General features: G+C 36.3%; 1 protein-coding gene across 10 annotated transcripts in view; it reads right to left on the bottom strand.

Moving 5' to 3' along the window:
• ETV1 (ETS variant transcription factor 1) overlaps nt 1-17,786 on the bottom strand; it is a 91,933-nt gene that overhangs the window by 11,184 nt on the left and 62,963 nt on the right. For all 10 annotated transcript variants that reach the window (XM_040472554.1, XM_040472549.1, XM_040472548.1 and 7 more), the window contains 3 exons: nt 6,953-7,021; nt 5,320-5,388; nt 1,801-1,970 (listed from right to left, as the gene is read on the bottom strand). In XM_040472554.1, coding sequence (XP_040328488.1) covers nt 1,801-1,970; nt 5,320-5,388; nt 6,953-7,021 — 308 coding nt within the window. The remainder of the gene's footprint in view (nt 1-1,800; nt 1,971-5,319; nt 5,389-6,952; nt 7,022-17,786) is intronic.

The following is a 17,786-nucleotide window of genomic DNA, read 5'->3' as shown; positions in this document are numbered from 1 at the left end:
GAGATCTACTCTACCACGGGGTGCCCACAGTTAACAGTACTATATTTTAGTCACAGGTAGAAGGAAATAACTGTTCGATGTAAATTCCTATTGCACGTACTCAGTTCTCCGATGAACCAACTCTTCAGTGATTATTAACATGTTCGATGAGGTGAACAGCACACACTTCCATCACGTTAAAGGGCTTTCAAGTTACTTTACATTAAGTGTTTCTAGTCTCAATTTGTTAGTGCTTCACATTTTTACAGTTCTTTAGCTTACATCATTTAAGTACATCTACATAAAAATGAATTTCGTTTGAAAGCCAAAGTAAGCTTGAGACACACTATGGAAATTCAAACACCTAAACATTTAGCCCATACTAGACAATGGATATTTTCAAATTCTGAAATTTGTATGTGTGTTTGGTGTAGGGCAATGGAGATGCAAAGCTAACCCGGCAAGCACGAGTTATAATCTGAAGTAGATTTATAATTATGCTAACCAGCTCCTGTTATTTCAAACTTCTTTTAATACATATTTGAATCAGATAATCTCTTAAATAAGAAAGGTAACTTATCTTCTGGATATCAAACTACGACATGTTATCTGATTATAAATGAATACCTGCTTTCAAAGGGCAGAAAATTTAAGATGCATAGGCCCATTATCCTAGGTTGTAGATATTTGGTCTATGAGAAACTAATCACTTGGGTTCAAAAATAGCTGGATATCTTACGAAATTTTTCAATCTTTCTGAGGTGTTTAAACCCTACAGCCAAAATGATCAGTCATAGGCATGTTAACTGAAAGTCTTCCGTTGCTTTCTTGGCTAATGTAAACCAAAGTCAACTTCAAAAGTAGCAGAGAAAGCACCTTTAATAAGACACAAGCATTTCATACAAAAGTCACCTTTCTATAGAGGTCCAAAATGCAATTGGTGGGTTATGCCATAATAATTATAGTAGCTTTAAGTCTGAAACTAGGCCTGGGGAGAATAAAACTTGAACTGAGACGTTTTTCCGGAAAACATTCCATTTGTCTGTGCACGGGGTGTGCGACAGTAAGAAAGGTGAACAGGTAGTTGAAAGTGTGTTCCATTTATCCATATTATCTCTCTAGAATTCTCTCACTTTGGCAATTTCTTAGGTATTACGGTGACACTTTGTACTTAATCCCTACTTTCTCATGGGGTGTACACAGTCCGGCTGCCTAGAAAAGGTATCCCCAAAAATCAAAGAGAAGCAATGTCCCTCCTAGGCCCGCATCTCTGAAGGAGTGAGCACTTCCTACTGCAGCTCTTGTGGGCCTTTACCCCCCCACGGCAATTTCTCCCCCGCTCCCTCTGGCACATGACTTTGGTTTCTCAATGTCCCTCTCTGACACCTTGACAAAATTAAGATTATCCAAATAACAAATGCTAATACTCAAGAACAATCCCTTCATGTGCAAAAGTAGTTGAACTTCACATACACCCTCTCCTCCTCAAAAATCATCAAACATCCCCAGTGTAGATGCTCTCTTAGAGACTGCATTCTTGAATCAAGTCTTATGCCAACGATGCTCTGGCTACTTTTCTTCATCAATTCCACAGGATGGTATTCAACTGGAAAAAGTGTGCAACATATTCATTTCTTAGTTTAAATGGATACATTTTTTTCTTTTGCCCACCTTCTAATTTAGAAGGTTTCCCTAAAGTTTTAAAAGTAAAACAAACAAACAAACAAACAAACAAAAACGTTTCTGGCACACTGATCGAATATATGTTTCTTCAATATTATAACATATCTGGTTTTCCAAACAAAAATCTGTTAAACCCACCTCTTCGGGCTCAATCAGTTTAAATTCCATGCCTCGCCCAGTCCACGCAATGAAATGAGAATTTGAAGGGTCATCCAGAAGAGCTACCAAAAACTGCCAGAGCTGAAGTGACCCCCGCCGCTGGTACGTGGGGCCTTCCCGATACATGCCTGGCTCCTGTTTGATGTCCCCTAAATTGAAAAGGTTTTAAGTTTTGATTATTAGCAATATTATGACATTTATATAAAATTTACATTAAGTCAATCGCTAAAATGATTAAAACACAACCACTTTTGGGTGTCTGTGAAATGTAATGTCATTGCTAAACAGGGCTTTAAAACAATTAAAGGATTTGAAGTAAAGCGAGAATCTGTACAAACTCACAAACAACTATATATAACATGTAAGGGTCAAAATAAATGCACACAGGTGCAGAATAAATCCACAGATGTCATTTACTTATAACATTTTTGTATAACCATTCTTTTGTTTTCATTCATCTCTTTAAAAACCATACCGTCTAATCACACTTCTTTTTGCTTTTAATGCTAATGACATTATTCACTGCTCTAAGCAACACTGAAGAGGGGTAATCAATTTTAAGCTCTGGGCACTTTATTTGTACAAATTAAATTCTGCAAACTATAATGTGTAATATCTCATTGACCTGCACATTACAAACTATTGCAAATTTTAATGCAAATATTTCAAAGCAAATTTAATAGCATCTTAAACGCTGGGTTAAGTAATCTGTACATTATATAAATTAGGAAAATCTCATAGGGAAATCAGGGCATATTGGATTATCATCATACCATCCTTTTCCACACCTTCATACGGGCACTACCACTTTCTTAGCTGGCAGCAAATAAAAATTTCTTTGTTTTTCTTCATCTCTTGCTTGCATTTCACTCATGTGAGTTTAGCTTACTAGTCTTTTTCTAAAAGTGCAATCTGAAAACATACATACTGGAGCTTTCTGTAAATCTATATTTTTAATCAAGAAAGGTTGGTTTGGGGGCGCCTGGGTGGCGCAGTCGGTTAAGCGTCCGACTTCAGCTCAAGTCACGATCTCGCGGTCCGTGAGTTCGAGCCCCGCATCAGGCTCTGGGCTGATGGCTCAGAGCCTGGAGCCTGCTTCCAATTCTGTGTCTCCTTCTCTCTCTGCCCCTCCCCCCTTCAAGCTCTGTCTCTCTCTGTCTCAAAAATAAATAAACGTTAGAAAAAATTAAAAAAAAAAAGAAAGGTTGGTTTGTGTTACATTTATTTGTTATTTATACATAGTGTAAAAACCTATTAAGTATATTACAGCAATATGGGTGTTAGTACCACAATTTTTCTGGCATAAATCTGGTCAGTTATCTTGCTTTTACCAACCAACCAAACAAACAAAAAATTCAGTCATAACTCCTGATTATTTATATCTACCTCCAGGCACCTACCCCTAAAATATGTGGAACTGGTCACAATGGGGAACGAATGTCTAGGGCCCTACGGACATATCATTGTTAATGCACAACTTTCTCTTCTCCACGATAGAAGCAATTCAGACAGAATATACTGAAGCTAATCTATTCACAGTTAGTGTGAATTATAAAGCAGGCGAAGTCAGAAGCTTCTTAAAACTTTCCTTTGGTTAGTAGACAGCAACACACCTCTTAAAATAATCACGAAAAGAGCAACACTTTAAAAACCATAACCAAAATAAAATTATTCAGTCAATAGCTGCTAAAAATCATTATGTCATTTTGGTCTAAGCTAGATAATACAGAAGTGTCTCTTCATATTGATTTCAATGACAGTTTTATTTATCTCAGTTTTTCCTTCTGAGACTCAAATTTTTTCATGGGGGTAACTGAGCAATTATACAGAGTGAAACCCTGTCAAATTTTATAATCTCTAGGTTGTTTCTGCCTATAAATGTTACTGACCGTACTGGCCTTGTCGATGAAAAAAAATAACCCTTTGTTTTTCTATTCTTTTGCTGTCTATTCCTTACAAAAAAAAAGTAATAAATATTATTTTCCAAAAAAGCCTTTCTTAGTACAAAATTGAGAATATTTAAAAGTCAAAGGGAATGAATAATCAAAATAGACATTCATGTGATTTAGGCTTCTTAGATTATGTCGTAATCCTATTGATAGTTTTGAGCTATTTTTTCTTCCTTATATGCCCATGCTGATAATCAAGATTTTTAAAAATGTTAAGCTCACTAAGAATGAAGCAAAGAAAGAAAGAAAGAAAGAAAGAAAGAAAGAAAGAAAAAAGAAAGAAAGAAAGAAAGAAAGAAAGAAAGAAAGAAAGAAAGAAAGAAGAAAAAAACCTGATGAAGGTCATTCCAAAAAGTAAAGGCGTTATGCTCTGTCTGAAGAAAAAAGGTTGTATTTTAAGAATTGTGACACTCCACACCTATCACATTGCTGAACTTCGAAGCTTAAAACCAGTATCTATTTAGAATAAGGCCAAAAAAGTGACCCCTACTGGAGCTTAACCCTGTGACCTTCAATGAATTTAGCAATTTAAAGCAAGATTAAGGAAAAAGATCTTCCCAAAATTATCATTCCTTCTGCGAAGGACCAGAGTAGCAAAAACCTCAGGAACAGAGTAGTGTTCAAGCAACTAATTAGAGATGTAGAAGCAATCTGAGCATGCACTTTGCTGTTTAAATAACAACAATTAAAAACTTATGAGCGCTACCAAGTCATTACAGCCATGATCCCCAAAGTTTGTGCAATCAGCTAATCAGAGGGTCCCTGCTCATTTCCTGTTAAACAATCAAAGCAGGAAATATGGAGCCCACTCTGAAGAACCACTAAACCAATGAACTGTTCACTTTATACCCAAGCGTCCGCGTAGATGCTGACTTCTGCCACCTTTGTTGAGAAAGAAGAAATTCTATTTCACTTGACACTCTCTTCTAAAATCTGGAACCTTTTCACTGCAATCGAGAGTGATATTAAAAAGGTAATGCTTTCCTGACTCCATTTTAAGCAATTACAAAATAATGGCACATTAGGAATGAACATCTTCCCGAGGGGGGGGGGGGGGGAAGAACAAAAAGGACTAACAATCACTAACTAAATGGGCAGCTATGTTGTTCCTGTGCTCCATAATGCATCTTTTCATGAACAATAAAAGGAAGAAGACTGCATTAGTCATCTGCGTATCCACAGTAGCATGCTTTCTGTTCTGCTTTGTTAATTATGGGATCAGCTTTCAATAAATCTCGAACAACAAGCTGCATGTGCTCAGCAGGGCAATGGAAAGACCCCTCTTACTGGACACAAAGCTCAGCAAGAATGATACTCTGGTTATAACTCTCAAAATGAGATCTCTCCTAGGACAAAAGCAAAAAGCTTCCGAATAAGGAAAGGAAGAGAGAATTTATAAAAGGTAAAGTTTAGCAAGAGTTGAATACATCACAAATGATGTGCATAGAAATCTTTAAGTAGAGATGTCACCTTCTTTCAGGAGAATTGAGGGTGAACTCTCCACTCCCTCTTAGAAAAATTCAAACTTGAAGCACAATGAAAAACCTACCATCAAATTTCTCTGGGACAACACAGGTGTCATCATAAAACTGCCTGGGGCCCTTTTCAAACATACAGCCTGTGGGGAGAAAGAGGATACATTTATTCATGATAGAAATGAAATTCACAAGCAATTTAAAAAAGAGCCATTAACACAAAAACTGGGGTAGAAAAGGGCTCTGCCATTTTTCAGCTCTGTGACCTTAGATACACTATTTAGCCTCTGTGTCTCTGTCTCCTCACCTATAAAATGGGCGTGATACTAAATCACCTATCTTAAAGGGGTGTTGTCAGGATAAGAATTTAATATACACAAGTTTGGAACAGTACCTAGCACAGTGATATATGACAGACATTTATATCATTACTAACCCAAGCACAGAGCAGGTAAACACTGGCAAACTTAGAAATTACAATCTCCTTTTTCATTCTCTTCCAAGTTTTGTTATTCATGAGACAAGAAGGAAATCAAGATGAATTACTTATATTTACCTCACGGGGTTATCCTGATAAACTGAAACACATTCAGTCTACCCCTTACTTCCTGGGAGAAATATTTAGCTAGGCTAACCTTCTCATATTTTCATCTCCAACAGCCAAGACAGTTTAATTCTATGTTTAATATTCCTTTTTCCTATAACAAAACTAAGTCCACAGGAAAAAAAAAAATAGATCAACAGCTTTAACGGTCATTTTCTCCCCCATGTCATTGACTGTGACCTTCAGTGAATTCTCGTTGTCTTTGATCGCCAGTAAGAAATTTCATACAATTTAATCACAGTTTTTTTTCTCAAATGTATTGGTCTGTACCGTGAGTACGTAACATTAACAACAGTAGTGACACTAATTACATCGCATTCCTTAAATATTTTTGATTTACCAGCTCATTATACTCTTCTTTAAATACAAGGATTTACTTCTATCAATCTCACTTACACAAAACAACCAATATTAGACCTAATGTAAACGCATGCATCTGTATCATCTTACTGAGGACAAAGAGCATTACGATAAGAACCACACACATATTTCCAGAAATACTTCAGTAGGGAATGTATCCAGAGATCTTTTTATTCACTAATTTGCAGGTATCAAAGTCTGTTAGATCAAAGCTTTCCCACCATGTTTACCATGAACACACCCATAATAAAAGTTCCTTCTGTAGGCCTCTTATGTGAAATTCCATTCTTAACTATTATTTGTCTGAAAATGAAAATCCAGTTTATTTAAAGGCAAATATATTTATATCTCCTGTCTTTTATTTCAAAACAGAGACTTAAATTTGTAAAGAAAAACTGACATTCCTCGAAGATACATTTCAACAGAGAGTAGGAAGATGGGCTAATCTATAAAGCACATGTTCTATTTTAAAAGAATGTGGTTGTTGGGGGGGGGGGCGGAAAGAACACAGAAGTCCACTTTTCAGCTGTTTACATGCACATGACTCATGTTAACAACCAAATTCAAGATAACATGACCTGAAACATCTTCCTTTTACTTTAAAAAGATAAAGTTTTAAAATAGTGCTTTAGGGAACATAAGTGATTTTCCCCATAAAATAGAATGAATAATCAAATGATTGCATCTTTGGCACATCTGATTTTGACAGGATTTACAAGGAACTTCAATAATAGAAAACTTAACTTCTGTTCTGCTGGGATGAGCCAGGAAGCCTTCTTGCCTCATATAAATGGAGTGGCAGCTAGGCACTTCTGAAAGAAGAAACAACACCGGTCAAAGAGAAGTCTGGAGCTGAAAATGTGTGGTTACCAGTGAACAGAGTGCAGAGAGGAAAATAACCGAAACTGACATGAGTCTCCACGAGAAGAGCTTGTCAACACGTAGTTAACATTTCAGGCAGGGCCCACACAAGAAATGGTGAACACGGACTCTCTTCGACAGGCATGTGAATTCACAGCTTTACCCACATTTGCGGAAGAGTGGTTCTCCTGCAATCCCACATGAATAGGAGAGTAGCCTTGAAACAAATGGTGTAATGAGTTAAGATACGTTTGGGGGGCATTTATGAGATATATCTGTATATCCCGTGGTATTTAGAGGAAAGATCAACAAAAGACTCATTCATAGTTTATTTCATGAACACTGGTAGAAATTATTAACAAAACACCAAAATTGCTACATCTCTTAAAATTAGTCTAGCCTTTCAAGGTGATTGCTATTTTCAGCCCCAAATAAAAGTATCACTAACTTTTTCTTTTGTTAAGCACACAGGTCATACTCCAAACCAATGAGACTAGAGAACAGAAATCCCACAATTTCGTAGCAAATACCACTATCACCCTAGGAGTGAGGCCTTGCCTATCTGACCAAGTTAACTCATCACTGAAAAACTACAAAAAAATAAACTTGGTTAATGGTTAAACTTGAGTCCTAGTGATGGCTGTTTATTAGGTTAGGGAGGGGGAAAAGGAAAAAAAAATATGGATTAGGAGACAAAAGATTAAAATTCAAGTGCTTTATTTACCACTAGCAAAGCTACATGACTTTAGAAAAACCATTCTGTGTCCAAGTTTATATAAAATAAAGGTCGGGTCAGATGTTATCTACAATCTACTACAGGCTCAAGTTCTTTGATTCTGAAAAAAGAAGTTCACTCACTTGATCAGAGGTTGATGTCTGGTGAAGCCAATGAAGTTATAGCTTCAGGAAGGATCCTCCACTTACAGGAGTCCCTCCTGAGGTCCTGCCCCTAACTTTGTATATGCCATTTCATTTTCTTTTTCTTTCAGAAGATTCCACAAAGTTTATGTTTTAGGTCCCACAAACCTGGACCAAAGCCTATATATAACATATACAGATTCTATAGGAGGGTATAAATATATGTGACTAAACTAATTCTATCTTCTGTATGTATACTCAAGTCTTTGAAACTCTGAACACATATAAACTTATAAAACACACGACAAATGTGTTATTTAAGAGTGTGTCCCCCCATTCCACCACTCATAGTAAGTACATGATTTCTGAACGTGTAATAAAGATCACTTAAAAGAAGTGGGATTTAAAGACCCTCATCTCTTCTTAACTACCCATCCATAGAATTTAATGTTATAATAGATAATCAGCACCATTTACTTGGCCTAGAGGTCACTCTTTCTCAGTCTGGAATGTTCCATTTTTTAAAGTGTATACAATTAAAAAAAAAAACAAAAACAAAAAAAACAAAAATTGCCTGGTAATTAATGTCAACCAAAATATCAGATATTTTTTCACAGAAAAAAGTTGATGTGGTTTTAGTCAAAAATATTTTTTTAAGTTTCATTTACTCAGAGAGAGGGAGAGAAAGCATATAAGCAAGGGAGGGGTGGAGAGAGACAAGAGAGACACACAGAGAGAGAGAGAGAGAGAGAGAGAGAGAGAGAGAGAGAGAGAGAATCCCAAGCAGGCTCTGCACTGTCAGAATGGAGCCTGACTCAGGGCTCAAACTCACAAAGCCCGAGATCATGACCTGGGCTGAAACCAAGAGTCAGATGCTTAAGTGACTGAGCCACACAGGTGCCCCTAGTCAAATATATCTCAATAGCAATTCATTAGAGCACTAACATTTAAAAGTATGTAGAAATCAACAGCTTTGGGGTTGAAAACCGTATAAAACTCATTATCAAACATTTTAGTATACCATGCCTTCTTTACATGACACATTATCTAGTATAGAATTCTGACCGTACAAAAGACAGAGTTAATCTTGTTTCTTGATATCAGGAGATTTATCATGGGGTTGCAGAGTGATTGAACGTCTGGGTTACCAAATAGTTAGCAATCCATTTTATCCATACTTTTTAACCAGTGGTATTTCAGATTAATTTTTAACGTTATTTTGATTTATTGCCAGGCATAGGACCCTTGAAGCAGCTGGGCCTAGAAGGGACAGTGTTAATGACTCTGCCATCAGCTCAGCAGCTGTTTAGAGGTAAGAATTTTGTTATACCAATGTTGACACCCTGCCACAAAATACTTTTCCTGACTGCTGGCCAGCTGGAGTATGGCTGTAAAAACAGCTGGCTGGCTCTGAAGCTAGAGGAAAACATATAGATTAAACTCTATTATATATAAGTGTGACTAAATGTAGTCTTTCCTCCCAAGAGGGGAAGAAGGAGAGGAGGAGAGGAAATGCAAGTACTTATAAGAAACCCACTATTCAAAGTTGAAGGAATATCTTATAAAACAAAATAACATAATACAAAACAAGCATGATCTTGGACATTTGACATCAAAGAAAGAATTTGATCATTTCACTAACTTTCATGTATCTATCGACCTTGCTGATTTGTTATTTCTTGTACTAATTCTGTAATATTTTTCATAAATTCTGTTTATTAATCTGTGACATTCAAAGTATACTAATTTAAATCCCATAATAAATTAATAATTTCTAATAAGGCTAAAGCCAGGACCTCCATTACAGTTCCAGAGGCGAAACTTATGTCGAGGTTCTAAGAAAAACAAGGAACGGCAGCTTAGAAAAAAACATACATATGTAAGAATATACGTGTGTTTTTCCCACTCTTAATACTATTTATTATACTCCAGAGTAAATAAAATTAACATCTAGCTCTTGAAATTGAGATGCCAGCTAACAGTGTTTAAATCCAGTCTATCCTTAAAATCAGTATCCTTTATACAGTCCAGAGAAGCCTGAAAAAATATAGCTAAGAGGAGTTTATTCCCCTAAAGTAACTAAAGTCATGTTATCCTAAAGTGGTATCAGTTAATTTATGACTATCAGAGTGGGTCAGACTCTAATCAAATTGTAGAAACATTTCCAAAGTGATTATTCAATCAAATGACTAACATGGTTAATTAGGAGCCATAAACATTGCTCTGAAGTTCATCAAAGTAATGACTTGCCCAGAAAAATTACTGCTAATTAAATTGCCTGCTGCTTTCATTTCTACCTTATCTAATAAAAAATCCAACCAATGAAGTTTGGCATTACATTTTAACTTCTGCTAAATGCTCAACCAAGATCCAAAGTAGCTAAGCGGTGACTTCAAAGGCAAATGTTTTGTGGCAGGGAATGGAGGCATTGCATACGTATACACTCATGTTTTTTCATAGGATAAAGCTTACAAAATTCAGCAGCGATCATAAAATGTAGTTTAACCCATGCACAAACGTTACTATGATAGCGTATTTGTGCTGTTCTATTAGGTGTCCATAGGTTATAATTTTAGGCTCAGGAGACCAGCACGGATTACAAATGTGCATCTTGTCTTCTAATAGACCTGGTTTTGAACCTCAGTTCTGAGATTTTGTGGGACTACGACATTTTGTTAGTTATTTCACATCTCAAACACTCAACTTCCACATCTGTAAAATGGGAATTATAAGCGACACCCTTCAAAGGGTTCTTGGGAGGACCATATGTGCAACATTTCACTTAGTGCCAACAGGGAGGATTCAGGATATGGTGCTTACCATTGAAAACAGAAACTATTTTTAAGTGACCTTCACAAGTGTTTCAAGTGAGTGAACCACAGCACTTAAAATTAAAAATGATTACATAGTGAAATTATTCTTGCATCTTAAATGGCTATTCTTAACACAGTTACCTGAGAAGATTGATTTGTTGCTTATTCGTATACTTATTCAGTGATATTCTTCACAAATCTATAAACCCATGGTATTTAAAATACGCTGATTTAAAGTTCATTACAAACTCATGACTTCTCAGGTTGAAGTGAGAAGCTCCGTTACATTTTCAAAATATTCGGAGGTATCTCTTTTGAGCTACTTTCTACAGTATTATGCCCTAATATTTGCTGCTGTGTGACTGGTTTAAAAAGTCTTAAATTTAATCTGTAAATTGAATTATGTAAACTTCATTTAACACAAAGGATTTTGTATTATTTTGAAACCAATGGATCAAAGAGCACTAGGACATGACCATAGTACAGGCCCCGCCAGCTTGCAGAAACTATAGTGGCTATAATTTGTCACAGATGAGCTCAGGGGAGGGTGATCAGTATGCTACAAAAATTCAAAGCACCAAAGCACAGTTGTCCTTTTAATGCACTAGTTAACGTAGGGGCAGTTAGGAAAAACAGTAAACACAGACCCCAAACTATCCGATTTTCTTAGTGTTCACCTCTAGTAACACTGTTAAAATTGCCTTTAAGATATGCACGTTTCTTGGGGCGCCTGGGTGGCGCAGTCGGTTAAGCGTCCGACTTCAGCCAGGTCACGATCTCACGGTCCGTGAGTTCGAGCCCCGCGTCAGGCTCTGGGCTGATGGCTCGGAGCCTGGAGCCTGTTTCCGATTCTGTGTCTCCCTCTCTCTCCGCCCCTCCCCTGTTCATGCTCTGTCTCTGTCTGTCCCATAAATAAATAAAAACGTTGAAAAAAAAAATAAAAAAAAAAAAAAAAGATATGCAGGTTTCTTAAGAACAAATGAACAAGTTGGCTTTTCTCTCTCTTGCATTTCCAAGCCACAGTGGGAAACACAGCACTGATTTGGGGAGCTTTACCAAAAGCCGGACCACAAGGTGGAGTTTTGAATTTGTGCACAGGGCATAGCTACACCCTGCTCCGATTTGTGTATTTGCATACTGCTGCCCAGGGGTACAAAAGGAAGAATCCCCTCAGGGCACAGTTTGCCTAAACCTTCTAGGAGCTGTATGAGGCCAGATCAGAGACAAATATTTGCCAAGACCATCTGAGATATCCATACACTTTGCTGAAATTGTTTGTTATCAAATAGTGCGCAAACCTGAAAATTCTTGATACTATAAACTTTGAGCAAGGAGTAAGAAACGCCTCTCTTTCCCTGGAGGTTTTTACTTAAATTCGTGTGGCAATCATCAGTGTGATAACTTAAGCACTCAAGTCTCTGAGAGTAAATAAGAAACCCCTGTGAAATAGGAATAAGTTTGATGTATTTTAATGTGATGTTGCTTTCACATGAGTGTGCAATGGAAAAAGATGGATTTTTTATACACTTGACTAACTCCTTGGGGAAGTGATTTGACAAAATCAAGTCTACCTAAACGTGTCTGTTAAACACTGATGATGGCGGAAAACCTGGCGCATTAAAGTCCAGGGATGAAATATGTGTGCAGACATACATCTGAAATCAGCAGGTACTTAGTGAATGAAAACTATGTGTGCATGTGTGGGTCATTCTAGGCATACACAGGAGTTTAAACAAGCTTTTCAAAAACACATGTAACTATTACCTAAAGAAATAGAGAGGTGTTGCAAGAACTAAAGACATTAATCTCCTTCAAGAAAGATGAGCACTATGAGGTATCTTGCCAAAGTTTTATCTGTCTTGAACTTCATGTTTTACTGTTTTGTTTGTTTCTCCCCATTTCCTGGCACGGTGTTCAAAATCCAAAGATTTTCTAGAGTGCAGGAATAACAGGAGCTTTATGAAGATGTATTTAAATGCAAATGCATTCACATATACCCTAGTCTAGCATCCTTTTACTATGCATTTCTACTTGCCCTATGAATAGATTTCAGGTAGCTAATTGAGAAAATTATGTTTTATAAAGTTTTCTGCAAAGGATGCTAAGGGGAATGAATTTTTTACACTCATATGATCTCTCTATGATAGAACAAATCTAAAAGAATTAACTCTAAAATAAGACTCAGGATGAGTGCATCTGAATTCACTTGAGAAAGAAGGCAAGTGGGATGCAAAAAAAAAAAATGAAGTTTTATAAGACCTATTTGTCGTCAGTCTCAAAAGCTCTACGTGGATGTAACATCTTAGGTTGCTGAACCTCATATAAAAAAGGCAAAAAAGTTGGAGTTGGCTCAAATCTGGGGAAGACAGTGATGAATTTAGTATGACCTCATTCACACTTAAATGGGATCTTTTTCATTGGGATTTTGAGTAAACTGTTAATAACATAAAATCTGTAGAGATATTCTCTTCCACCCCAGCCTGGAAATACAGAGACTACTGTTGATAGAATTGAGCACAGAAGGAGAACTATTGTTCTTTATATGCTTTGCGCAGTACATGTAAAGTATTTTTTTAAAGTAATGCTTTTATCTGCAGATACTTTTAAAACATAAAGGCTACATAACATGAAAGAACAATATAGAACAACCTACCTATGAAACTGCAAACTTCTCTTCTAAGCATTTAAGTTTTGGGGGGACAGTATCCTACACAAATAATGACCAGATTCAAACAGGATTAGCTTATATGATCTAGCAGACTGACAATTTTCCAAGTCTTACAAGCCTGTGAAGGTTTTATTTAGTTAGAGTTAAAAATAAAATTGAAGTGATAGGAAATATTGTAACTCTGTTTATTAGATATTATTGTACTCTGACAATTAACAGAAATTTTAAAGAAAATGCAAGAAAAGATGTGCTACGCTAAACTGAGGCCACCAAAAAAAAAAAAAAGAAATCTGAAGAGGTGAAAGTGTTAATGCTGAGTTCTGATACTGAATTGTTCCTCTGCTTGAGTCTACGTGATTTGAAGCAAACCACATCATGAATGGCTTTGTCCTCACCCTCTCATCTCTCCTTGGATCATTGTAATATTCAGATATTTACTCTACTGGCTTCGAACGTGAATAATACTGGTATCAAGTTCTCTATGATTGCTCACTATGTCGCAGACAGCATAATAGTTCAGTACCTTGTTGGTCTTGCACAATTGGATCGTCTTCACATAAGAATATCTTTCTCACTTTGTCTTATCCTTTGGTCCCCAAAAGTGTATTTGTAAATATTAGAAATAATAATAATGGCATCTTACTTCAGGACTAGCAGCCTTTTAGGAAATCTCTAGAGGTCCAGATAAAATCATATCATAAAGATATCCCCTATTATTGCCTGGACCCCTAATACTATATATATTAGTAGCTTTACAAACATCATCATATCTAATCCTTACAAAAACAGGAAGGTAGAGGAATTATTTGCCCCGTTCTATAAATAAGGAAACGGAGGACAAAAGAGGCAACAAAACATACTTGATATGACAAAGAGAGTAAACAGTCATCAGGCACAGAATTCAGTATAATATTTCCAGTGTCATACAAAGTGGGAGGTTTTGTTTTTGAATGCTAAGAATAACAAAAACATGCGGATGAAGCAGTGCACTGTGGAGGCCCACACACTGAAAAAAAAGGTCACCAGAATAGAGTATTCAAACATACTAAATTTCAGAAAATGGTAAAGAAATCACAGTGACACATGCGTGTCATTCTCTCAGTTTTGTCTTGGCTGCTTTTTAATACTGTGCTATTATTTAATTTCTATGATGCTACATGATAGTATATTCACTTGGTTGTGTTTAATTTTATGAGCACAGTTATCTTTGAATATCTCTCCTAGTAACATTTTGCAGTTTTAGAAACAATTAACTTAAAAATCTCTCTCACACACATGATAAAAACAACCATCTATTTAAGGTGACAAAACTTCCTTGAAAATGTTTCAATTACATTCCTCATGTGTTAGGCAAAAGTATTTCATAGAAACAAAAAGCCTCCCTTTCCCTCTAAACTATGAAATACTCAACTCACTGAAGAAATAGAAATCCTTTAAGTGCAAAAGAAAATACCCTGTAACAACATTCTAACCTTAAAAGTAGATATTCAAATAGCTACTTTCAAAAAATAAATAATATTATCTTACCTCTTGTTCACATTCATGAACCACACAAACAAACACACACACCCAAATATGCATCCTTAAACCATTTAATTTCAAATCTTAGTTGCACATACAAAAACAGTTGTAGATCACTTTGTCCACTTGCAGTTCTGGGCCTAAGCATCCTGGTGGTTTTCTTTAGAAAGACACTAAAAATCCCACACTATGAAAGTACTCTCTCCTCCCTCTTCTAATTCCCTTTTTTGATGCTAGTACAACTCACAAGCAGACTATCCCTCCCTTCCCCCTTTCCTGCCTGTAAAATCCAAGTTAGACAAACACTGTGTGGCTGAAATGACATATTTGAATGGAATTCAGACCCACCAGTTCCTGTTTATGTTTCAGATTTGAGAATGTTGTCTTCTCATTCACTATACATTAGAAACACTGCAAGGCCATAAATAGTGTTGGGTTACATGCAGGCAGGACCAATGAGCATTAATCATTACTTCCAGTCAACTGGCAAAAGCAGCAGCTGATGGAACACTACACCCTTCAGCTCTGTATAAATGGACATTCCAGAGAGTAAGTGTGTGTGTGTGTGTGTGTGTGTGTGTGTGTGTGTGTGTGTTTCCTTTCAGTCTCCATTTTATGAATGAAACTCCAGGCTCTATAGAGTCCATTCATGTAAGACAAATGCTTACAGGGCTCTGCCCCTGGGGATCAATCAGTCATGGGTAAAACTGATATGATTGGTTTAAGACAGCCTTCAGCCTTCCATTACTGACTTAAAATGCAGTCCCTGTCCATCTGACCTGTGTTAATGCATAAAGAGTAAATCCAGACCATGGTCTCAATTCTCAAATCAAATCACTAGCCAATGCCACTTACTGTAACTGTAGATTTAGAGCATATTTAAGTATTTCTTAGAAAAAGCAATACAGTGGACCAGAGTACTGTTTTGGGTGATTTGCTATTTTAACTCAGAAGAATGAGGAAAATCCATTTGAGGCATGCATGCTAGGCAATAAAAAGCAAAGTCAAGTTGTGAGGCCAATCCCTGACCTCTATTGTAATAACAGAATTAATTAGGAAGTCATCACCGTCACTCTTCACAATTGAAGCGCCTAAAAATCAGAGATTAAATGATCTACTCGTCCACAAATCAGTAGCTGAGGAAAAGAAAATTATCTTTGGATGTTAGAGAAACAGATAGAATGCTAACGTTTCTGAAGGATCAATAGCTCATTCCTTTAAATTCCCAAGTGATTCTCCAGTTGAATTTCTCGAAGCAATAGTTTTAAAGTTAGGATGGGGGGGGGTGGGGAGAAATGAGCTGCCATGTTTCAGGAGAAAATGTAACCATAAGCAAATGATGCTTACTAATGGAATAGGGCCAAGTCTTGGCCTTTGGGAGTGTTAAATATCAGTTACAAAAAGCCAAAGTTCATGGAACCATAAACATCGCTGCACTGGAAATTACTAAAGATGGTAGAAATTACTAAAGACAGTAATGTTTAAAAACATCTAAAGTTTTAGAAGAAAAAAGCTATTTATGAGCAATTATGGGAATGATTTGTGAAGAGTCAGTCCTATACCAAATACTGTTAAACATATAATAGGTTTTATCAGCCATCTGTAACTTGGTCCTTGCCTCTAGAGGGAAAAAACAAAAAAAAAACAAAAAAAAACCACTTTTCTCTTCCAGTGATCTGAAGCCATATGGAAAAACAGTTGCAGTCAACCATCTCTGTATATATCTCTAAACAATTTCTCATGAAATCTTTACCATGTCCGTTAAAGAAAGAATGAGGATAAACATAAAAAAAATGCCTAGTATTCATCTTTAAACCTGTGAAAGATTATCTACTATGGTGTAATGACCATTTAATATTTATCTCCCGATTTCTAATATCTGGTAAATAAAATAGCAGAGAGTATATAAAGTTACCAACACGTTTTAGAATTCAAAACTGAAATGCCTGACATAGCCAGGTGGGGAGATAATAAGGAATTCTATAATCTCCCATCCAGAGAAAATATGGAGCAGAGGCAAGATCACTGAAGAGTGAACATACACTGAATTATTAATTCCTAAATAACACTCTTTGAATTAAAAAAAACCCACAATATTCTTCTATTTAAAGTGGTTCCAAGATATGCAAATAAAATGATGAAATTAAGTTGAATATTTTCAAATGTAGTATTTCATATATGTAAAATATAAAATTATAATTATTGGTCATAGGACCTTCCATTTTAGAGATGATGAAGCCTACTAATTAATGGAAAGCCTGGATGTTCAAAATAACTATCAGGAGCCCTTACTCCCTCTGTCACATCTGACTTTAATTAGCATTTTTCAACAGTTTCCTTTTGTAATCGCTGCATTCCTTGTGTTTCCTGAGCAATATGTTAGGTTGTTTACTTATGTGTAACTCAATTGTTCACAAAAGACAGAAGAATATGTATTAGTAAATACACATGAAGTCAATTTCTCAAATATATTATCTCCTCTTGTAAATAAATAATAAGATATCATTTAAAAGGATGATAAACCCTGGAGCACCTGGGGGGCTCAACTGGTTAAGCGTCTGAATCTAGATTTCAGCTCAGGGCATGATTTCACGGTTCATGGGTTTGAGCCCCAAAAAGGGCTCTGTGCTGGTGGTGTGGAGACTGGTTGGGATTCTCTCTCTGACCTTGCCCTCCCTCTCTCTCCTTCTCAAAATAAATAAATAAACCCTGATGACAACATTCCTGAGATAATACTCTTGTAGTGGCAAAATTAGTCTACTAAGAGTATAGAGATACTACTGGGTAATTGTAGCCTTCTAAATTTTGCTCTTATGTTTTTGCTTTTTAGAAGTTTTATGTAACTTGACCAACTGT

This window comes from Herpailurus yagouaroundi, unplaced genomic scaffold, assembly GCF_014898765.1.
Source record: "Herpailurus yagouaroundi ecotype Mexico unplaced genomic scaffold, PumYag 100, whole genome shotgun sequence".
Lineage (NCBI taxonomy): Eukaryota > Metazoa > Chordata > Mammalia > Carnivora > Felidae > Herpailurus > Herpailurus yagouaroundi.
This window is presented reverse-complemented; position numbering and strand designations above follow the sequence as displayed.